This window comes from Piliocolobus tephrosceles, chromosome 16 (genome assembly GCF_002776525.5).
Source record: "Piliocolobus tephrosceles isolate RC106 chromosome 16, ASM277652v3, whole genome shotgun sequence".
Lineage (NCBI taxonomy): Eukaryota > Metazoa > Chordata > Mammalia > Primates > Cercopithecidae > Piliocolobus > Piliocolobus tephrosceles.
In genome coordinates this window covers 45498514-45522641 of record NC_045449.1, presented here as the reverse complement: position 1 = coordinate 45522641, position 24128 = coordinate 45498514, and the positions used below count along the sequence as shown (strand labels likewise).

The 24128-nt window shown below is 47.9% G+C and overlaps 1 protein-coding gene across 1 annotated transcript in view; it reads left to right on the top strand.

Moving 5' to 3' along the window:
- Window positions 1-24128, top strand: part of IGF2BP1 (insulin like growth factor 2 mRNA binding protein 1) — a 60530-nt gene that overhangs the window by 8757 nt on the left and 27645 nt on the right. The window contains exons 3-4 of the mRNA XM_023204389.2: window positions 20120-20168; window positions 21003-21054. Of these exons, the coding sequence (XP_023060157.1) occupies window positions 20120-20168; window positions 21003-21054 (101 nt within the window). The remainder of the gene's footprint in view (window positions 1-20119; window positions 20169-21002; window positions 21055-24128) is intronic.

Here is a 24128-nt window from a genome sequence, read left to right as displayed (position 1 = left end):
GTTAAGTCTGAGTGAAATTTGTTTGGATAGTTTAGTTTAGTTGATTGGATATAGTTAGGATCTTTAAGCGGAGAAATCAGAGAATTCAGAAATATGTGTGTAGTGGTTGGTTGTGTGGTCTGAGCTCTTTGGCAAAGAGGAATGAGGAGGAAAGGAATCATTCAGAATTCTTAAGACTCCAGGAGGGTAGAAGTGCTGTTAGGTCAGAGTCTTAATGACCTACCCTAGGTCTCTCACTCATCTTTTACTGGGGTCTGGAGGAAAGGTCTTCCTCCCAGGAGCATTCAGTGTTTAAAAGCTTGAGCTCAATTTCTGTAACTGTAAAGAGGTGGTCCTAATAGTAGTACACAATAGCTCTTATTGTTACTATTTTGTTGTAGATATTGACTTCTGTCACTTCTGCCCTAGCCATTGTTTGTCCTCCTTTGAAGCTTTGCAGTTGTATCCTACTCTGCCCCATATAGCTGTGGTAAGCTCCATGAGTATTAGAACTGATCAAGTGTACAGATGCCTGAAAATGTGTCCATGAGAGTTTGTGTTTGAACTGTATGTGTGTCAGCTTGGGCTATATATCTAAGGCACTAGGAACAGTGATGGCTAGGCATGTTGAAGGGGGTCTGTGTGTAGGGTGCTTTGGTAACTCTACCTGTATGTTGAAAGGAAAAGCCATCTTTTAGTGGAGAGAGATGAAGCTCACCAGGGCAACCCCACAGAACCCCTAGATTATAGACTCCCCCAGTACATTCTCTGAGACAGAAGGCTTGGAGAGATGTGGCAAGCATGGCAGATAATGCTACTAATTGTTCATTAGGGGAAACAGGCCATTTATTCTGTTACCATTTATGCCCTGAACTTGGTCCGGGCTCCTAGCTGAAATTTCACACTTTAGGGCTACTGTCAAAGGTACATGTAGAGTAGGGACATTGGTAAGAGGGGAACTAACTCTGCATATAAGGTAGGTGTTGTAAGAATTCAGGATGAAGGGGACTGTATGAATCCTCCTGGGGGTCTGAGGAAGGAAGAAATGAGAGCGATGTCCCCCCTCTGCTTTGATGGGTATGTTTATTTTCATGTCCTGCTCTTGGTAAGCTAACAAAATAGGCATTCAGGAACTGGGGATCCCTAGATACCCAGGGGTGACCACACACATTGTTCCCTACTTCTTCTGCCTCTGTAGTGTACTCACGTTCTCTCCCTGGTTCCCTGGTCTGGAACCAGTTCCCAAAGATGCACTCAGAACCCACTTTTATGCCCACTTCTTCATTTCAGCCCTCTGCCCAAAGGCTGCATGCCATAATGCAGGCACATGGGTGGATTCATACACATACATACACACAGGTCCACAGCCCCAGCCCTGGGAATAAGGGTTGAACCTTCTTACTGGGATGGGGAGGAAAAGGGCTTCTCATCCGGATGTGGTTTTCAGTCTTTTAACAGGCTTGTGACTTTAATCATTTACTATAAAGGGTTTTACAATTAGTTTATGCAGAATGATGTGTGTTGCCTCTTTCTAGAGTGGCATTTGGGATTGCTTGGGGCTCGTCAACTTTCCATTAGGGACTCTGAGGAGGAGAAAATGAGGGGAGACAGGAACTGAAATGGGAGCTGTTGGGTGGAGTAAACTTGTTGAGGATGTCTATTCAAAGTTAGAAATATTTATTCTGCTTCCTCCTTAAGGTCTCTAAGTTGCTTGGGAGGAGAACCTCCAACTGTAATAGAGACCAGTTGCTTTGGCAGGATTTGGAGATGAAGTTCTAAATTAAAGGGCAGGCCAGGCGCAGTGGCTCATGCCTGTAATCCCAGCACTTTGGGAGGTTGAAGCGGGTGAATTACCTATCAGGGGTTTGAGACCAGCCTGACCAACATGGTGAAACCCCGTCTCTCCTAAAAATACAAAAATTAGCTGGGCGTGGTGGCTAGCACCTGTAATCCCAGCTACTAGGGAGGCCGAGGCAGGAGAATTGCTTGAACCCAGGAGGCAGAGGTTACAGTGAGCAGAGATTGTGCCATTGTACTTCAGCCTGGGTGACAAGAGTGAAATTCCATTTCAAAAAAAAAAAAAAAGTGAAAAAAGTTAAAAAAAGTAAATAAATTGAAGGGCAAAGATAATTCTTCACAGAGAGACATGGCTGTTGGTGGCTGCAGCCAGTGTATTCCAAACAAGGACTAGATGTACTAGGATGTTGGCTGAGGAAGCAGCTAGATTTAGAAGGATGTACTTTTGTTAAGGGTTTTCCTGAAACTTAAATTTATTTAAAATCTAGCTGACTGAGGTTATCTATAGGGTTTTCTTCTTCTCTATATTTATTACCATTTGGTTAAGATATGCTGCTGCTGTTGGCTTTTTAGAATAGAGTGGAGTGATTCCTGTCCAGAATGAGCTCTGGGTGTAGGCAGGAGGTGGAACAGAATGATCTTCACAAACCTCTAATATTTCTGTGAGATGATCTTTGTTCCACTCTTCTACCCTTGCCCCTCTTGCTGGCCATCTTGAATGAGTAGTTTCCTTTAAACTTCTAACTAAAAGAGGAATGCTGTCTGTCTAGGCCCAAACTCCTTTGCTGTCTTCTCTTAAAAGCCCCATGGTTAGCAACTGTAGCCTGGGAGTGTGTGTGGGGTCCTTGCCACTCAGTCACTGGCTGTTTGAAAAATAACTTAAAAATATATATTTACAGGCCGGGCACGGTGGCTCAAGCCTGTAATCCCAGCACTTTGGGAGGCCAAGACGGGCGGATCACGAGGTCAGGAGATCGAGACCATCCTGGCTAACACGGTGAAACCCCGTCTCTACTAAAAATACAAAAACAGGCGCCTGTAATCTCAGCTACTCGGGAGGCTGAGGCAGGAGAATGGCGTAAACCCGGGAGGCGGAGCTTGCAGTGAGCTGAGATCCGGCCACTGCACTCCAGTCCGGGCGACAGAGCAAGACTCCGCCTCAAAAAAAAAAAAAAAAAAAATATATATATATATATATATTTACAATGAAAAGCCATGGGAGAAAACATTTAATAAGATGCTGCAGACTTTTGTGATAGCTTGCACATTGCTGCAAAAATTGGTACCTCTAATGTAGTCATTGATTCATACATGCATACATTCATCCAGTTACTTTTATCTATTAAGAGTCTACTATTGGCCGGGCGTGGTGGCTCAAGCCTATAATCCCAGCACTTTGGGAGGCCGAGACGGGTGGATCACGAGGTCAGGAGATTGAGACCATCCTGGCTAACATGGCGAAACCCCGTCTCTACTAAAAATAGAAAAAACTAGCCGGGCGACGTGGCGGGTGCCTGTAGTCCCAGCTACTCGGGAGGCTGAGGCAGGAGAATGGCGTGAACCTGGGAGTCGGAGCTTGCAGTGAGCTGAGATCTGGCCACTACACTCCAGCCTGGGCGGCAGAGCGAGACTCCGTCTCAAAAAAAAAAAAAAAAAGAGTCTACTATTGCATGAGATGCCTTTTGCTTAGGTATTAGAAATACAATGAGGAACAAGTGAAAGACCCTGATCTTACAGTGCAGATGGAGGAAATATAATTTTTTTTTGTTTTGTTTTTTTGAGGTGGACTCTTGCTCTGTTGCCCAGGCCGGAGTGCTGTGGTGCCATCTTGGCTCACTGCAGCCTCTGCCTCCCGGGTTCAAGCGATTCTCCTGCCTCAGTCTCCCCAAGTAGCTAAGACTATAGGTGTGTGCCAGCATGCCCAGCTAATTTTTGTATTTTTAGTAGAGACGGATTTCACCATGTTGGCCAGGCTGGTCTTGAACACCTGACTTCAGGTTATCCACCCACCTCAGCCCCACAAGATGCTGGGATTACAGGCGTGAGCCACCGTCCCCTGCTAGAAATATAATTTAACGGATATTTCAGATATTTTTTCTTTGGAAACTTGTAGGTTTTTCTCTTTATCCTTGGTGTGTTTATCTATATATATATATAAATATATATATGTATATTTTTAAATTATTTTTAGGTTGGGCGCGGTGGCTCACACCTGTAATCCCAGCACTTTGGGAGGCCAAGGCGGGCAGATCACTTGAAGTCAGGAGTTCAAGACCAGCCTGGCCAACATGTGAAACCCTGTCTGTACTAATACAAAAATTAGCTGGGCATGGTAATGCATGCCTGTAATCCCAGCAACTCTGGAGGCTGAGGCAGGAGAATCTCTTGAACCTGGGAGGCAGCGGTTGCAGTGAGCTGAGATCTTCCCATTGCACTCCAGCCTGGACAACAAGAGCGAAACTCCATCTAAAAAAAAAAAAAATTGTAAAATACACAAAAAGGTAAAATTTAACACCTTTATCATGGTAAGTATATAGTTTAGTGACATAAATGTTCATGTCTATGCGCGGTTGCTCACGCCTGTAATCCCAGCACTTTGGGAGGCCGAGGTGGGTAGATCACCTGAGGTCAGGAGTTTGAGACCAGCCTGGCCAACATGGTGAAACCCTGTCTCTACTAAAAATACAAAAATTAGTCGGGCGTGATGGCGTGCGCCTGTAATTGTAGCTACTCGGAAGTCTGAGGCAGGAGAATTGCTTGAACCCGGGAGGTGGAGGTTGCAGTGAGCTGAGATTGCGACACTGCACTCCAGCCTGGGCGAAAAGGAGCAAAACTCCATCTCAAAAAAAAAAAAGCAACAAAAAACCACATTGTTGTATAACTATCACCTTTTTCTATCTCTAGAACTCTTCATCTTGCAAAATTGAAACTCTGTACCCATTAAATAATAAATTACCCATTCCTCCTTCCCTCTGGTCATTTCCAGTAAATAGTGCTGGGATTCAAAAAAAAAATGGCCGTTTAAAAACTATTGCCAGTTTTACTTTTTCGGTCACCTCTTCATCCTAAAGAAAATGGAAGCCTTTGTGTGTCCCTTTCCTGCATTAAATACTGATTATTTATTGAGTTTTTATTTAGCATTATTGGGTCTTTTCAGGTGGGGAAGTGAGACATAGAGGTTGAGAGGGCTCCCAAAAGAGAGAGGTACAAGGCCAAGTCTCTGCCCTCCAGCATTTTCACTTTAAATCCAGGAAAAGCTGAGAGTGCAGAGTCCAAGAGTCCACACACTAAAATGGGAGGCACATAAACTCAGGAACAAAAATAGAGGAGGGAGGCTTTAGAGCTAATCTAGGTTTTGGAGGCAAGGCAGAAAAAATATAGGAATGGGTTAAGAGGAGCCTCGTGGACCAGCCTGGCTAACATTGAAACCCCGTCTCTACTAAAAATACAGAATGCTGTAATCCCAGCACTTTGGGAGGTTGAAGCGGGTAGATCACCTGAGAACAGGAGTTCGAGACCAGGCTGACCAACATGGTGAAACCCCATCTCTCCTAAAAATACAAAAATTAGCTAGGCATGGTGGCGTGCGCCTGTAATCCCAGCTACTTGGGAGGCTGAGGTAGGAGAAGCGCTTGAACCCGGGAGGTAGAGGTTGCAGTGAGCCGAGATTGTGCCACTGCACTCCAGCCTGGGCAACAGAGTGAGACTGTCTCAAAAAAATAAACAAAAAAACAAAAACAAATACAGCCTTGTGGATGGACAGGGAGCTGTTTTTGGGCCGATCATTCACCTAGAAGAGGGAGGCATTAAGTGAGGATTCACAGAAATGAGGCTCTCAGTTAATAGGGCAGCCACTCCTGTTTATTTCTCTTATTGAGCATCTTTGCTTCTGAGCACTGTGAGGTGGTAAGGCTCAAAAGATGAGTTCTTTCTACAATTGCAGGAGCATTTATTGAGTATCTACTCAGGTCATACTGTTACTTCACCGAATCTCCCAAAGAACTCTGAAGGTATTATCATCTTCATTCTACAGAAGAATCTGAACTAAGTTCACACCTTCAATAAGTAGGAGTACTGGGATTTCAAACCCAGGCATTTCTATTTCCAAAGTTGAGCTCCCTTAAAAGGTGCAAACTCTGGAGGTTGAGGCAGGAAGGTTGCCTGAGCCTACGTGTTTCAAGTTACAATAAGCTATGATGGTGGCATTGCACTCCATCCTGGGTGACAGAATGAGACCCTGTCCCTAAAAAAAGAAAAAAAAAGAGAAGGTTGGGAACAGGTGATCCTCCAGCACCCGGAGGGGGTGAGGTCTTCTTGAGCTTTTTTTGCAGGGGCTGGGAAGTGGGGCGTAAGCTTAGCAGATACAATTTCTCCTTGCTCTGAGCCTTCCCAGGCATTTCATACCTACTTGCCGTTGAGATTTTCAGATTATCTTCAGTGGTTGAAGACAATTGACTTTTTAAAAAAAATTTATTTATTTATTTATTTATTGGGAGATGGAGTCTCGCTTTGTCACCCAGGCTAGAGTGCAGTGGTGCAATCTCGGCTCACTACATACAACCCCCGCCTCCTGGACTCAAGTGATTCTCCTGCCTTAGCCTCCCGAGTAGCTACAGGCATGTGCCACCATACCTGGCAAATTTTTGTACTTTTAGTAGAGAAGGCGTTTGCCATGTTGGCCAGGCTGGTCTCGAGCTCCTGACCTCAGGCGATCCTCCCTCCTTTGCCTCCCAAAGTGCTAGAATTACAGGCATGAGCCACTGTGCCTGGCCAGTTGAAGAAAATTGAGATTGGATGGGTCCAAATTTTCTCCCTTTGTCTGGGCAGCTAAGATGGGAAATGGGAATTCTGTTGGAATGAAATAATACACTGAGAGGAAGCTGAACAAAGTGGAAGAAGGATCTGAGTGGTGTTAGAACTTAGGTGTCAGTCTCAGCCTGTCCTTTTGCAGATGTGTAAGGTGTGGGATCTGGGGTCACTGTCTATTTTCCTGGGACTCTGTTTCCTCACCTGAATCCTCCCCATCTCCAGAAACCTCATAAAATAAGCTGGATGAGTGTTTTGAGTTCTAGGAGCCTCCATCCTTTGACGCTTCTGGAAGGTACCAGGGCTGGAGCTTTAGGCTGATCTTCCCACCCCCCCTTTTGTTTGGGTTCAACCCACGGGAAAATGGGAGCTTGGGGGGAAGGGCGGAGATTGAGATGCTTCCTTTTCCCTCCTCCTCCTCCTCCCTCCTCCCAGCAGGAAAGGACAAAGAGTTGACCTTTGTTCCAAGTCTACAGAATCATAATTCATAGTTCCAACATGTTAGTTTTTCTTTCTTTCTTTAGACAGGGTCTCCCTCTGTCACCCAGGGTGGAGTGCAGTGGCATGATCACAGCTCACGGCAGCTTTGACTTTACCAGCTCAAGCAAGAGCCCGAGTCTCCCAAAGTGTTGGGTTTACAGGCACCAGCCACCACGCCTGGCTTCCATACGTATTAGTTTCTAAAAAATCAGGAACCCAGTTACTTTTTTTTTCTGGCAAGTAGGAACAGGCTGCACAATGTAGTGACATTTGCTGGCCAGTGTCACCTTGACCTCTCAGCCCGTTTTCTGATCTGCAGAACGGAAGTAGCAATATTCTCAGTCTCCCCTGTTGTTGAGAGGCTCAACTCAGCCTCTTGTAGTGGTTCCAGATTCATAGTGTGGGCAAAGAGAAGTACTTTGTGAACTCTAAAGCACCATGCAAAGGTGAGTTAACAAGATCATTAATTGATGATACCCCAAAAGGGCTGAAAGGTCATTCTCACCCCCAAACAAATGCCCTACTCTGCATGGGGGCAAGTATGACTTCTATTGTGACTTTGCTATGGAGCTTCCCAGAAGGCCTTGGGGACTTGCACGGGAGGAGAGCGTTCTTCCTCTGCCGGCGCCGAAGGCTCCTAGTTCCGTGCCCACCCTGCTCCCAGGCCTTAGTTCCTGGCCTCACAGTGGGAGGCCTCCCGCCCCGTGCCGCCTCCTCCCGAGGCCCAGCCAAGGTCTCTAAGGAATCCCGCCTCCCGGGCCATTTTCTCCCCTCCAGCCTCCGCGGCCCCATTTCCAGCCTCTCCCGGGCTCCCTACCCCCAACCGGTTGCCACTTAAATGCTTGCAGGCCTGGTGCAGGCGGGAAGCCCCCTTCCCCCACAGGACCACCTCAGTCACAGCCCTGACCACAGGGAGGTCGGGTCTGGATTTACTAAAGGACCCTGGAGGGGGAGACTGCCCCTCGCCGGCTGCCTGGCTTCGCCATGGGGTCGGGTTTCGACCGGCCGGTGGCTCTGGAGAGAGACAAAGGGCAAAGTCCTGGTCCCCACCCCCACCCCGCAGCCCCTGGCGCGGGTCCCCTCCCCCTCGGGGCCCAGGGCGGGTAGCCGAGGGCCGCTGGTCCCTGCCGGACAGGTTTGGAGCGAGTCGGGGCGCCCAAGGGGGCTTTGGCGGTAGAACATTCGAGACCGTGCGGAGCCTTGTAGCGGAGGGGCTGGGTGGCTGCTCTGTCCCCCTACTTGTGTGCTGCGGCCTCAGCCCACCCAGAGGCCGGGGTGGGAGGGCGAGTGCTCAGCTTCCCGGGTTAGGTGAGAGGGGCTGGGGAGGGGGCGGAGTGCTCAGCTTCCCGGGTTAGGTGAGAGGGGCTGGGAGGGGGCGGCCGTGGGCACAGGCGGGGATAGCCCGCCCCTCAGCTGCGCCATCTCAGTTCTCAATTGCCCGTTCACGAGGGCGCCCCTCCCCCGCCTCAGCTGCCGCCGCCCTTCCCAGGCACCGCACTATCCCCCTTAGTGGTTCTCCCCACAGTCCCCGTCCCCCTCAGTCTCCCTCTCAGTCTGTCTCTCATTCTCCCCCTCAGTCCCTGTCCCCCTCAGTCTCCCCTCAGTCTCTCATTCTCTCCCTCAGTCCCTGTCCCCCTCAGTCTCCCCTCAGTCTCAGCCCCCCATATCGCCGTCCCCCTCAGTGGCCCGCTCTGCTGCGCTTTCCCCTGCTCCACCGCGAGGGGCCGTGTTCACCGCCTAGGTCCTCTTGGCTGTCCCCTCCTCCTGGCCAAGGATAGGCGAGAACCATCTTGGAAGGCACTCAGTCCTCCCAGACAGGATCCTTGGTGGTAGAACATTCTAGACCGTGCGGAGCCCTGGGGAGGAAGACCTACCCTGAGAGGGCACTTGAGGGGGAGGAGGGCCACGCAGGGGCCGGTGTCAGGGGAGAGACTGGCTGAAGCGCCCGCCAGGAAGAAGCCAGCAGCAGTGCCTGTTTCCCACCAGCAGGTCATGGTTGGCAGCTAGGGGGAGATGCGGATCCCTGAGGGCTCCTGCGCCGTGCCCGCCACTCACAGATACGCAGACGCTTGCTGGGCTGGTGCCCAGATGTTTGCCTCTTCTCACCAGGGGGCACTAAGGACCCCGAGGAGCACGCGGATGTCCGTCGAGTCCTTTTCATGGTGCAGTGGGAAGCTGCCGAAGACTGATTGATTTGGAGGCTGGTCTGGTTTCCTCTCCTTGCTCCTGAGAGGGCCACCTTGGCTGTTCCCTCTCAAGGACAGAGCCCGACTCTGTCCCTTTCCAAGGCACCTCGCATGACTCCTTCCACTGGGCACCAGCTCCATCCTCCGCCGGGCCTCCGAGACCCCGAGTGCCCAAGCGTGTGCTTTGTCGCCGAGGCTGGAGTACAGTGGCGTGATCTTGGCTCATTACAACTTCAGCCTCCCAAGTAGCTGAGATTACAGGCACGCGCCACAACACCCGGCTAATTTTTGTATTTTTAGTAGAGATGGAGTTTCACCATGTTGGCCAGGCTGGTCTTGAACTCCTGACTTGAAGCGATTCGCCCGCTTCGGCTTCCCAAAGTACTGGGATCATAGGCGTGAGCTAGTTCACCCGGCTGTGAGCTTATGGCTTTTAAGCTTTCTGGAGAGAGGCTGGCATCTCCACCAGGGGCGAGAGCTAAACCAGCATCTCCAGGGAGGCGGGGCCGGGCCGGAGATGGTCTTCCTGCCCCCCACTCATCCCTGTGTCGGAGCTTAGTAACCTTCCCGACCCCCGGGGAAGATTCTGAAACTTCCCTTCCCCCTGCCAGTCTGAGAAGGATGGTGAGCAGTGTGCCTGAGGGGGGCCTCCCCATCTCTGCTTCCAGCAGAAAGGCTCAGTTGCACAGCTCCTGTTGGGTCATCTCTTTCCCATTTGTCCTCATGCTTTAGGTTTGTCCTGATGGTTTCTTCTCCACATCCCTCACTCCACCCCAGGGACCCCCGTATTCTCTGTGCTTCAACATGACCACCGCTCCCCTTTGGGAGCCACTTAAGGTGGAGGAGAGGGTGGCAGTTAGCCCAGGCTGATGTGGAATTTGTCTGGAAAGAGCTGGGCTGTCCCAGAGCTTCGTTTTGGCCTCCTTGGGGGCTGCTCAGATGGGCTTTCTTGTCAAACTATTTCCCAGATAGGCAAATTGAACAAAGTGTTCTTGCTGAGGTTGGCTTGACCCCACCGCCACTTAGTACCTTCCACAAGTTGCTTTCTTCCTCCCCCAGAGCAAGATGACATTTTGCATGGTAGGAATTTTTGGTGAGTACCCTTTCACCCCACTAACCAATCTCCCTGACAGCCATCCAGCCGTATCATAGGGCACTTAGCTCTTCTGCAAGTGAAATCCCGTGCCCAAATTAGAGCCGCATGCAGTAAAAGCCAGTTGGCACGCGCTTAACCATACAGAATATGGGCACTTTTCCTGCTCCTGACGTTGGGGCTGTTCAGGCTTCTGCTGTATTAACACTTGTCTTCAGAGAGAAAGCAGAGGAGTTTGGTGCAGTGAGCACAAGCAGCCTACTAGTCCTGCCTCCAAGTTGGCAAGTCTGTTTCCTTCTCTGAGCCTCAGTTTCTCCATCTGTGAAATGAAGGTGACTGTTTAGTATCCTCTCAGGCTTCAGAGGCTTACCCCGTTTCATTTCTACCTCAGTGTATCAATCTGATGTTTTTCAACTAGAGCTTACTGGTGACAGATTAAGGGGTGTGTGTGTGTATGTGTGTGTGTGTGTGTCTCTGGTCATATAAGCTAAGTGATTTCCTTCTTTCCCCTAAATATGGGTAGAAGAGCCCTCTAGAGGAGTGGGAGGAAGGGTTCAGCCCAGAGTAGCTCTTGGTGACCTGCTTTTCTTTCCTACTTTTCCCCAACAAGTAGTATAGGAAGGAGGCAGTGTGTGTATGCCACATACATTAAAAGACCTTGTTCACAGGGTGATAGTTGCATTCCAGTGGTGTCCTTACCTTCCAGTCCCCTCACACTCTGGCTTTCTTTGTGGTGGTGGCATCTGCTCTGCTCAGTCCCACATCTCCCAGTAGGTCAATGTTTTCTGGCCTCTACCCCTGCCAGCCTGCCACCCAACAGCTCGCCCGCCCGCCCGCCTGTCCTCCTGCCTGTCTGGCTGCCCTGCCTCTGGATCAGCCTGGCACAGAGCCCTGGGCTTTTGGCCAGCTCCTCCTCCCCTCCCTGCCCCCGCCCCTTTTCTCAGCTACTGCCATGCCTGAAGCGTGCCAGGTCCGCCCCCTTCAGAAGTTTTCTTGGACAATTTTTTTTTCACCGCCTCTCTACCCTGTAGGGATAAGGAGGTGGGGTGGGGAGGAAGGACTGAGTCAGTGGTGATTTTCTGGAAAAGGCAGAGGTTGGCACCTTAGGGCAACTTCCAGATGGGAGGGACAACTGGGAGAGGGGCCAGCTTTGGGAGGGGGCTTCTACTCTGGTGTCAGCCACATGGAACCCTCTTGTTGAAGAGTTAGCAGAATCATCTACTTCTGAAGGGGTCCAGTGAGCATCCCTCCCTCACTCTCCAGTTAGCTTTGTCTGTTCTCTTATCCCAGACCAAACCAAATCAAACCAAGTCCCCTACTGGACTGTAAACCTGGTGAAAGCAGGGACCATGCCAATCACTGTGTGCTGGGTACTGTAGCATAGTTGCCCAGCACTGTCCAACAGAAATGCAATGTGAGCCATACATGTAAGTTTTTATTTTCTACGAGCCATATTAAAGAAACAGGTGAAATTAATTTTCAAGATAGTTAATATATAAAAAATGATTTCAACATGCAATCAGTATAAGTAATTATTAAAGAGATATTTAATCTTTTTTTGGAGGGTACTCAAGTTTTAGAAATCTAGTATTCTAAACTAGATTAAAATTATTATTTATTTATTTATTATTTTTTGAGTCAGAGTCTCACTCTATTGCTCCGGCTGGAGTGCAGTGGCATGAAATCAACTCACTGCAACCTCAACCTCCTGGGTTCAAGTGGTTCTTGAGCCTCAGCCTCCCAAGCAGCTGGGATTATGGGCACCTGCCACCACACCCGGCTAATGTTTTATACTTTTAGTAGAGACAGGGTTTCGCCATGTTGATCAGGCTGGTCTTGAGCTCCTGACCTCGGGTGATCCACCCACCTCGGCCTCCCAAAGTGTTGGAATTATACAGGTGTGAGTCACTGCACCCGGCCATATTTTATTTTATACTTAACAGCACATTCCAAATTCAGATGCTACATTTTGACTGGAAACACTTGCTCTGTTTTTAGATTTCATAAAGTTTACAGTTGAAAAAGTTAAATAGTTAATGTTTTTGTTTTTTTTGAGACGGAGTTCTGCTCTGTTGCCCAGGCTGCATGCAGTGCAGTGGCATGATCTCTGCTCATTGCAACCTCTGCCTCCCAAGTTCAAGCGATTCTTGTGCCTCAGCCTTCCCAGTAGCTGGGATTTACAGGCATGCCCACCATGCCCAGCTAATTTTTGTATTTTTAGTAGAGACAGGGTTTCACTTTGTTGGCCAGGCTGGTCTCAAACTCCTGACCTCAGGTGATCCACCTGCCTCGACCTCCCAAAGTGCTGGGATAACAGGTGTGAGCCACCACGCGCGGCCTAACACTTGAAGTTACAGAATGAAAAATTTAGTTGCTCAGTTGGACTGGCCACACTGCAAGAGCCTCAGCAGAGCAGCCAAATGTAATTAGTGGTTCTTGTAGTGGACAGAGAAGGCCCAGTGTGTAGTGGCTGTCAAGATAACAACAACAACAATGAAGAAATGGCTCCAAGCAGCTGGACTCTTACCAGAAACCACCAGCTTCTTGACTTCTGATTAGAAATCTAGTACCTGTTAGATGATGTGAGCATGGTGTGTGTGTTTTTGCAGGTTTGAAACATGTTTGTTGCTTATTTTCCAGCATCGGGGAACCCCAAACTGGCTCCCAGTCTAGCTTTGTTTTCTAATTGCCTCAGGCTGATGCCTTCTCTACTTGTTGAGATGCCTGCAGCGTTGACTGAAGACTTGGATATCATTGGGATGAAGTTAAAAGTGTTAGGTGGGGATGGGGGTTAAGCAGTGTGTCTTTACTTTGGGATTATGGATGGATTCGAAAGTCTTCATTAACCCCTGAAATCTTGAAATGATGTGCAAAGTGCATTTTTCTGGTGGAGTGTTCTTGCCTTTTATCCTAATAGGAACTGTCTCAAAAAAAAAAAAAAAAAAAATTAAGAACCAGTTATTCAGACTATTAGGGCACAGAAAATCCATCTAATTAAGAAGGTGTTTCTTTATAGGTAGACAGGGTTGATCCCTGTCTGGGGACATAGGACCCTCTGAGATAGATTAATCCTACTCCTAGTTTCCCAGATGTGAGAAACTGAGGTCCAGAGTTGAAGGCTTGACTTGTCCAAGACCACACATGGAGCCGGAAGCTTGGCCTGGGGGAGGGGTGGAGGTGAAGGTTCTAATCTGAAGATCCCGGTTTAATCCTACTTCTTTGCTGGAGATGAAAGTCCAGGCTTGACTCATGACAGGGGCCCTAGGGGAATTGGGGCCCCAAACTTGACAAGATTCCAAAACCTGCTCCCACCTTGCCCTCCTCCCTTCCTTCAACTGGCTTGCCCCACCCCAGTTTAAAGGCACTTCTCCCTCTAGGGAGGGGTGAGGGAGGCCATAAACATGATTGAAAATGGCATCCTCGCTTCTGGGTATGGAGGCTGAAAGACGAGCAGGTTTGCAGAGGATTAGAGAAATCCCAGTCCCAGAGGCAGTTTTCAGCCTCCCTCCCTGAGACCTAGAGTTCCCATTCACACTGTGCACACTGCTTTCCTGGGAGGCCTGTTTCTGAGACCGTCTCATCTGGTGCATTTGCTCCTTCCTCCCTTGGACCCCAAGCCCTAGTCTCCTTCCAGCCTCTGTAAGCTTCTCAAGGTTCTGGATTCTTTCGAATAGAACACCAAAAGGGAAATTTCATTACTTCATACTAGTTTCTATTAATTTTGAACTGCTTATGACTTCAGAACTGGGTGAGCTGGAATTACCAGTCTTTTTTGTTTTTACCTTTTCATTATGGAAAGAAATACAAACATAAAAGTAGAAAGGATAATGAAATAACCCCTCCATGTACCACCCATCACTTAGCTTTAACAATTACCATGCATATGCAGTCTGTTTTCATTTTCCCCTGCGCTCTGATTATTTTGAAGCCAATCTTAGACATGTCATTTTATTTGTAACTTTCAGTATGTATTTCTAAAATGTAAGAATTACAATATGACTTTAAAAGATTGACAACAGGAGTGAGCCATCGTGCCTGGCTCCTAACTTACACTTTATTTATTTAGTTTGAGACAGGATCTCACTCTGTCACCCAGCCTGGAGTGCAATGGTGCCATCTTGGCTAACTGCAACCTCTGCCTCCCAGGCCCAGGTGATCCTCCCATCTCAGTCTCCTGAGTAGCTGGGACCACAGGTGCCTGCCTGGCTAATTGTGTGTGTGTGTGTGTGTGTGTATATATTATATATGTATGTTGGGGTGGGGTGGGGTGGGGTGGGGGACAGAGTCATGCTATGTCACCCAGGCTGGAGTACAATGGTGCGATCTCACTGCAACCTCCCCGCCTCTCAGGTTCAAGCGATTCTTCTGCTTCAAAGTAGCTGGGATTACAGGCGTGCGCCACTATGCCCAGCTAATTTATATATTTTTAATAGAGACTAGATTTCACCATGTTGGCCAGGCTGGTCTCGAACTCCTGACCCCATGACTCACCCACCTCAGTCTCCCAGGGTGCTGGGATTACAGGCGTGAGCTACGGTACCCGGCCCTAACTTCTACTTTAACCGAAGGAAATTAACATGCCAGGCTCTGAGATTCATTATCTCATATAATCCTCCGTACCCGCTAAGGTGGTATCAATGGATGTTTTACAGACCAGGATACTGAGATGGGGAGGTTGAATATCTTGTCTGAGTCACACAGCCACACAGAACCACAGCCAGAATTTGAACCCAAAGCCTGTTTGAATCCAGACTCTTTGCACTGTCCCTGTGCTGCCTTTTTGAAGACGTAAAGGGGACAGAAAGCCTTTGCCAAAGTAAACTCACTTTAGGCTGGAGGACAAAATAAAAAACACTTAAAGAGTTCACACAACCCAGTGAACAGTGGGTCTGTGCCATGGAACTGCACTCCGATAAATCAAAACATCCCACCTATAATTCTTTAAACTATTAACTTCTTTTTCCAGGTTCCTATTTCCATAGTTAGTTGAAAAGTGAGTATTTGGCATATTGAACATTGACTAGGTATTTGATGACGTCAAATTATTGTCATCCTGGTGTGGTGGCTCACATCTATAATTTCAGCACTTTGGGAGCTGAGGTGGGAGGATCGCTTGAGGACAGACAGGAGTGTAAGACCAGCCTGGAAAACATAGTGAGGCCCCATCTCTACAAATTAAAAAAAAAAAAAAAATTGGAGCCAGGCGTGATGGTGCATGTGCTGGTGGTCCCAGCTGCTCAGGAGGCTGAGGTGGGAGGATCGCTTGAGCCTCGGAAGTCAAGGCTGCAGTGAGCCAAGATCCCACCACTGCACTCCAGCCTGGATGACAGAGCAATACTCTGTCTCAAAGAAAAGAAAAAAGTAGGCTCTTCCCTAATTGAGAACTGTTTTCTTTTCTCTTTGGTGTAAGTCAGTGACACTTCTCTGAACTCTTGAGGTATGAAAGGATGAGAACTCTCAGCCCAGGGAGAGTTCCCAATCTCATCTCCCTCCCAGGGGCCCTCTCCTTGTGCTCCCTGAATCTTTTACTTCCTACATAGCTTCTTAAGCTGTTGCAAGGATGCTCTTTCCCTCTGTTTTCTCCTGAATCCCCCCTGGGCTTCTGGAGAATGGTCACTCCGTCTTGGTCACTCCGTCTTTGTCGCTCTTATGCCCCCTCCTTGGCCCAGCAGCCTTTGAGAGGTGAGTCCTCAATAGCTACTATATATCTGGAAAGCTGCCGCCCCTGCCCCCACATGCCCCACCCCTGGCCCAGGACCTGATAACTGCTCTGTAGATCAAGGCAGGCAGAGGGCACCAGAAGCCACAGCATGTTGGCACCCAGGAAAATAGGCTGGTGCAACTGTTGCCTTTATTGCCAGGGACTGGTTGCTTCATTCTTTGAATCCACAGGTTTATCAGCTATAGGAGGGTGGAAGAGGGTGGGGGGAATTAATGAACTCAGAGTTCACCTTTCTTTTCTGAACAATGGATGTTCATTGGTTTCGGCAATCCAGGCATATAGAAGGTGCCCAGGAGATACTGCCCACAGGGCAAAGGCACTTCGCAGCTCTGGTAGAAGCTGGTCTACTGAAGTACTGGAGTGGGTCCCTGGTCCCTGGTACCTGGACCCTTTAACTGGGAAGATGGGGGAGTGGGGTGGGCTCTAGGCAGTGGTATTTTTCACTATTTTCCCCACCAGTGCATAAGTAAAATCTTAATAACTGTTACTATCGTCAACCCTACCCGCCTGCCTCTTTCCATGCTAGTCTGGGTACTCCAGTTCCCTGGGACTGGGGACTTGGACATGGACTGAGTGCTTACTATATGGCGAGCAGCTTGTTTCATACAACTTCTCTTTGAAGTCTTCGTAAAAGCCTTATTCAAGTTTCACAGGAGGTAACTAAGGTTCAGAGTGAAGAAGTAACCAGTTAGGGTGCTCTTAGCTTCCATCTGGATCCCCCAAGTTCACAATACACTGCCGGAGCCCAGCCCACGCCAGGCCTCCTCTAAGTGTTTGTGGAATGAATGAGACTGGGACCAAGGGAAGGAAAATACAGGTTACAGTTCTCAGCAATGCCCCATGTGCTTTGGGCCTGAAAGAAATTAGGTAGCACCATACTTAATAGAAACTGGGCCAAGGGCTTAAAAGACAAAGGTTCTTCATGGCCTCTGTGCCTCCCTGCCCCCTCGTTGTGTTTTAATCAGGGCTGGGGGCTTTGCAGAAAGGAGGCCTGGAGGGGCCTGGAGTGGGTTCCCAGGGTGGGTTTTGTGCCCTGGAGGGCTGGGTGAGTCTCTGCTGGTTGGGGGCGGGGGAGGGCTGCCAGGATGTCTTTTCTTTCATTGGTTGGGTGGCCCTGCCCTCCTCCCCCTCCCTCTCCTGGAACATTCCAGACATTCCAGACGATCTGCCTGCCATTGCTTTCAGGATATGGATTAACATCCCATCAGAGATTTGATTTCACCACTGCCACCCTTCTCCTCCCCCCATCCCCTCCACGAAAGAAAGCCTCTAAAACTGGGAGTTTGAAGTGTAAGGGAATTTTGACCTTTGACCTTAGATTGTACTAAGGGACCATCTTGAAAGAGCACACTTCAAACTGGGCTCCGAAACTGGGGTTCCCTTAGGCCCTTACTGGTTTGAACTCCCAGGTAAGCCACCCCCACCTCTCTGCCCTTCATCCAGAAGTGTTCCCTTGAGGGAGGTCCTGGGCCTGGGCCTGGACAATACCTGTTATAGGTGTTAAACTAGGTCTGTGTTCTCAATCTTCCAATGGCGTGGCCATTTCTTTTCCTCATTTTTTCTAGCAGCTTTGCTTGCATTGTGAGGGCTTCTACATTTTCAGTCTGTCTAGTTGGTCATCAGATGAGTTGTGGGAAATTCCTCACAAGGGTAGAGGCAGGGGTTCCCTCTTGGCCAATGAATTGAATCACAAAAAGGTAGTCTGATGGCATTTGGGGACCTGGAACTGGATTTGTATCTTATTATTTTTGTCCTGCTATAATCTGACCTACACTTAGGTCAAGTTCATGAACAAACCAAAGAAGAAAGCCGCAGAGATTCTCTTCAATACTTATTTCCTTCTTTCCCCATTATTTCATCCCTTGGAGAGTTTTCCTTAACATATTTAGAATTGCAGGCTAGAAAATATCATAAAGACCTTGCTTGTACCCACTGTAAAGCTGGAGATATTGAGGTCACATGGGTGAAGTGAGTGAACTGGCTCAGGATAGCCAAGGTCAATGCTTTTACAGCTAGAGCTTAGCATCCCTTTTCCCTGGTGGTCCCTTATGTTTTCAGCACCCTTTCCCCCAGGCTTGGCAAGGGCTGGCATGTCAGATAGGAATACTGAGGCCCGAAGCTTAAGAGAGGCTTAATTAGAGGAATAGCCAGTCGGGGGCAGGTTAAGGGCTAGAACTAGACTTTCTTACTTTCTAGTTCAGTTATCCTTCAAGCCACTGGAGTTTTTTTGGATATTGTCGTTGGACTAAGAGTTTATAATCAAGGATAAACAAAGATACAAATGCAATTGACCAACACATTAAGTCAATTTAAAAGTCTTAAACCCAGGGATTAGCGCATTGATTTGGGTGGTGAGCAAGTGATCTGGGAGTCAGCCCTGAACTTGAAAGCCTTCCTTAGGGAAAAATACCTTTTTTTTTTTTTTTTTTAAAACGATTCTCACTCTGTTGCCCAGGCTGCAGTGCACTGGTTTGATCTCGGCTCACTGCGACCTCTGCCTCCCTGGTTCAAGCGATCCTCCTGCCTCAGCCTCCTGAGTAGCTGGAATTACAGGCACGTGCCACCATACCCTGCTAATTTTTCTTTTTTGTAGAGAGGAAATTTCAGCATGTTGGCCAGGCTGGTCTCCAACTCCTGACCTCAAGTGATTGGCCTGCCTCGGCCTCCCAAAGCATTGGGATTACAGGCATGAGCCATCACGCCTGCCTAAAAATTGCATTTTAAAGATGGGAAGAAGAAATTACCTGGGCATAGTGGCATGCACATGTGGTCCCAGCTATACAGGAGGGTGGGAGGTGGGAGGATCGCTTGATCTCAGGAGGTCTAGGCTGCAGTGAACTGTGTTTATGCCACTGCACTCCAGTTTGGGTGACAAGAGCACTTTACAAGATTGTTAGTAAATAATAATCATAATAAAGCTGGGAAGAAAAAAGTACTGTATAGTTACTGGGAGAGAGGAAAGTAGTGGCATTATGCTGACTTGTACCTGTGTTAATCACTCCCACCTTAGTATTCACAGATACATCTATTGTTACACTTTAAGTACTTACATTTTCTAGCATCACCTACCACCCTGTGAAAGAAATGGCCTGGAAGAGGTCAAACAATCTTGTAAAGGTCAGTACTAGTAAGTGGAGCATAGGTTTAAATCCGTATCTGTGCCAAGGACTTAACCACTGCACTATATCCTGCTGTGATTTGTTTGCGTATATTATCTCACCTAATAAATTGTGAACACCTTCAACCAGACATTTGTCTCTTTTGTTTATTTCTGTGTTTCCAGCATCTAGAACAAAGTAGTGTGTGAAGTAGGTATTAATTAAATGGTTGTTAGATTAATTAATAATAGTGCCTTGGGCCAGGTGTTGTGGCTTATGCCTGTAATCTCAGCATTTTGGGAGACCAAGATGGGCGGATCACCTGAAGTCTGCAGTTCAAGACCAGCCTGGCCAATATAGTGAAACCCCGTCTCTACTAAAAATACAGAAATTAGCCCGATGGGGTGGCACACACCTGTAATCCCAGCTACTCGGGAGGCTGAGGCAGGAGAATCGCTTGAACCCAGGGGGCAGAGGTTGTAGTGAGCCGAGATCGTGCCATTGCACTCCAGCCTGGGTGGCAGAGCGAGACTCTGTCTCAAAAACAAATAAAAAATAAAAAATAATGTCTTATTTAGCTTTGTATTCCTAGTGCCTGGAACATAGTTATGGTAACCTGCTTACTGAATAAAGGAATGAGTGAGAAAGTAGTGGGACAAACAAAACAGTTGTGTGTGTGTGTGTGTGTGTGTTTTGTTTGAAATGTTAACTGAGTGCTTAGAACACCTGATTCTGCATTCCTAGGTGTGGTAGCATTCATGATAATTTTGGTCTCTAAAGCGAGGTACCCCTACTGCAAGTTTCCATTCCTAAAAGTTTATTCTTAGATTTTAAGACTATGGTGTTGGTGAGCTGAAGGTAGGGAAATAGAAACTGGGACAAGGATTAGAAACTGCGAGTTTACAGACCCCTCATGTATTCAGAGCTTTCTTTAATTCTGCTCCCTCTTTACTTTCAGGAGCCGGAAAATTCAAATCCGAAATATTCCACCTCAGCTCCGATGGGAAGTAAGTGTTTGGGGGAAACTCTAAATGGAGTGGGATACTGGAGCCTGGAAAGTACATCTGGACCAGCTGGAGTTGCCAGAAATGATTGGGGAGGTCTGGGGCCAGGCCAGGGAGGCCTGGGTCCCATCTGTCTGTCCGTCCGTCCTTCCGTCTGTCCTTCCTTCTGTCCGTCCTTCCTCCCGTCCTTCCTCCTGTCTGTCCTTTCTCTCTCTCTCCTTTTTTTTTTTTTTTTTTGAGATGGGGTTTTGCTCTCTGCCCAGGCTGGAGTGCAGTGGCACGGTCTTGACTCACTGCAACCTCTTCCTCCAGGTTCAAGCGATTCTCCTGCCTCAGCCTCCCAAGTAGCTAAGATTACAGGCGTGTACCCCCATGCCCGGCTAATTTTGTATTTTTATTAGAGACAGAGTTTTACTGTGTTGATCAGGCTGGTCTCAAATGCCTTACTTCAAGTGAGCCACCGCGCCCAGCGTTATCTTTTCTTAACCCACAGCCCCATCTTTTAGGTTGTCCCTATGGTGAGAGGCATTAGGGAGATGGTGGATGAGTGTTTCCTAAGCCCGAAACTTGGTAATGTGGCAGAAGATAATTTAAGGACCCAGGCAGCCTAGGTCTGCTTCCCAAAAAGCCCTTAAGGCAGAACTTAAGTACAGTCCTGCAAAGACACCCCATCCGCATTAGCACCCCAGAAAAGTCACACTGGACAGGTAATAATGCTCAAACACTCCTATGACTCTGTCTGTGCCCCATTGCTTTAGGATGCGGGGTGTCCAGTGGCAGCTTTGCAAGGGTCCTGGGACTCAGAGTTAAGTGTACTTCCCTTCTCCATGCTCCTAGGTACTGGACAGCCTGCTGGCTCAGTATGGGACAGTAGAGAACTGTGAGCAAGGTAAGAGTGGGCCGGGCATGGGGTGGTGCTTGTGGTGGGGGTTGGAGGAGTTTGGTGCATTTGCTCTGCTTCACTTTGTTTCTTTCTTTTTCTTTTTCTTTTTTCTTTTCTTTTCTCTTTTTTTTTGAGATGGAGTGTTGCTCTGTCACCAGGCTGGAGTGAAGATGGCATGATCTTGGCTCATTGCAACCTCCACCTCCTGGGTTCAAGCAATTCTCCTGCCTCAGCCTCCTGAGTAGCTGGAATTACAGACACGTGCCACCATACCCAGCTGATTTTTGTATTTTTTAGTAGAGACGTGTTTTACCATGTTGGCCAGGATGGTCTCATCTCCTGACCTTATGACCCGTCCGCCTCAGCCTCTTAAAGTGCTGGGATTACAGGCGTGAGCCACTGCGCCCGGCCTCTGCTTCACTTTCCATGATCAAATCAACATTGAAAACCAAAAGAAGAAAGGCAGATAGAATGTGTTACACAGGGAAGTACATTGGATTGGGGGCCTGGACTCCTGGCCTAGGCTTCGGGTCTTAGTTATCTGTGGAACTGGGTTTCTCTTCTGTTTAGCAGGAGGCTTGAACAAAGCCACTCCTTCCCAGCATGGGGTCTCCAGGTTCTTAGGGATCAACCAAGGTAGAAATGGCTATCCCAGGATTTTAGAAATAGTCTAAGAACAGAAATCTTGCATTCAACCTGAGTTACCCTGCAGCCATTTTACTTTAAAAGCTTCATGTTTCTTGTTTTTGGCTGGAATAATCAACCGGTTGTCTCTTTTTAAAGCTCTGATTGGTAGCAACGTATGTCTTTTTTTTTTTTTTGAGACGGAGTCTCGCTGTGTCGCCCAGGCTGGGGTGCAGTGGCCGGATCTCAGCTGACTACAAGCTCCGCCCCCCGGGTTCCCGCCATTCTCCTGCCTCAGCCTCCCGAGTAGCTGGGACTGCAGGCGCCGCCACCTCGCCCAGCTAGTTTTTTGCATTTTTTAGTAGAGACGGGGTTTCACTGTGTTAGCCAGGATGGTCTTGATCTCCTGACCTCGTGATCCGCCTGTCTCGGCCTCCCAAAGTGCTGGGATTACAGGCTTGAGCCACCGCGCCCGGCCAGCGCAACATATGTCTTTGGTCAATTAAAATAAAAAGCAGAGGATTTAATACTTAGTTAATGTAGTTCGATAGGTAAGCAAAATCGTTTGAAGAGTAGGCCCACAGAAGGAAAAATGATAAAAGAATTCTAGGTCATAAAAAGTTTGCCAGCTGGGTGCAGTGACTCACACCTGTAATGCCAGCACTATGGGAGGCCAAGGTGGGAGGATCTCTTGAGCCACAAGAATTTTGAGACCAGCCTGGGAAAGAACGAGACTCCATGTCTACAAGAAATTAGCTGGGAGTGGTGGTGGATACCTGTAGTCCCAGTCACTAGGGAGGCTGAGGCAAGAGGATTGCTGGAGCCCAGGAGGCCAACGCTGCAGTAAGCTGTGATTGTGCCACTGCACTCCAGCCTGGTTGACAGCAAGACTCTGTATTGTCTCAAAAACAAAATAAAACAAGTTTTGTCCATTGAGTAATGGAAAGTGACTTTGGTTGGATATAAGGTGGTCTTTAGGCAGACAAGATACTGGGTTAGGTTTGGAGATCTTAAAGAAACAAGTGGATAATCACTTGGTTTGAGATTTAAATATTCCTCTCCAAATTATTTGTGGAAAGGGGTAAGCTATAAATGATTATAAATGATGAAAACCTTCACCCACCCAAGAGTAAACTGATGAATCTATCAAACACGTTCTAACCATGCTCTAATCTTGTAGCTTGCCTTTTATCTTAAATGCCAGGATGCAGCAGGACTAACTGATAACTACTTCTCAGTACTGTTCACAGTTTAGACTAATGAATACGTTACTCCTGGACAAACAGTAAGATTGAGCAGTGGCTTGGGAGCAAGTGCATGCTGAATTTCACTGAGTGGTGTATAAGGAGTCAACACTAGTTTAAATTTATCCAAGCCTCACTAGGGAGCTGTAACACACTCTATCTGGAAAGATATCTGTTACCTGGAGAGAACCGTATGGGAAATGTTTGACTTTGTTGGACAATAGAGAAAGTCCTTAAGTCTGCTCAAAAGTCACTTTGTGAGTGAGGTCCATTCTTTCTACCTATCTCATCCTCTTTCATATGATTTATTATTATTATTAGTTTTTGAGATACAGTCTCTCTCTGTCACCTAGGCTGGAGTGCAGCGGTGTGATCTTGGCTCACTTCAACCTCTGCCTCCTGGGTTCAAGCAATTCTTCTGCTTCAGCTCCCAAGTAGCTGGGACTACAGGCACCCACCACCACACCCAGCTAATTTTTGTACTTTAGTAGAGATGGGGTTTCACCATATTGACCAGGCTGGTCTCGAACTCCTGAGCTTGTGATCTGCCTGCCTTAGCTTCCCAAAATGCTGGGATTACAGGAGTGAGCCACCACACCTGGCCTCATCTGATTTATATTTCTCCATAGCAGTCATCACTGTCAAATATTCTGTAGAACTTGCTTATTTATTATACTTATTGTTGTCTCTCTCTCCATAAACTCCACAAAGGCAGAGGTTTTTTTGGTTTGCTATATTTCCAGTCACTGGAAGATTGTTCTTGCAGAAGCTTCCTTACCACTGAGGAGGGAGAGACCTGCTGATGCAGGCCAGAGCAGTTAAGAGTGGTCTGGGGCCTAGTGTGGTGGCTCATGCCTGTAATCCCAGGACTTTGGGAGGCTGAGATGGGAGGAATAGCTTTAGCACAGGAGTTTAAAGGCTTCTGTGAACTCTGATTACGCCACTGTACTCCAGCCTGGGTGACAGATTCTTTGCACTGAAGTTTGTGACCAAGTGCCTTCTCTGTCCTTAGTGTTGTGGGAGCAGAGGCTTAATTTAAGCCATGGTCCCCCACCCCATGGTTGAGCAAGCCCAGGGGACCCAAATTCACAAGACATTGGTATAGGAGAAAGGAGGTTAACTTTATTTATTTATTTATTTGAAACAGAGTCTAGTTCTACCTCCTAGGCTAGAATGCAGTGTTATCACAGCTCACTGCAGCCTCAAACCTCT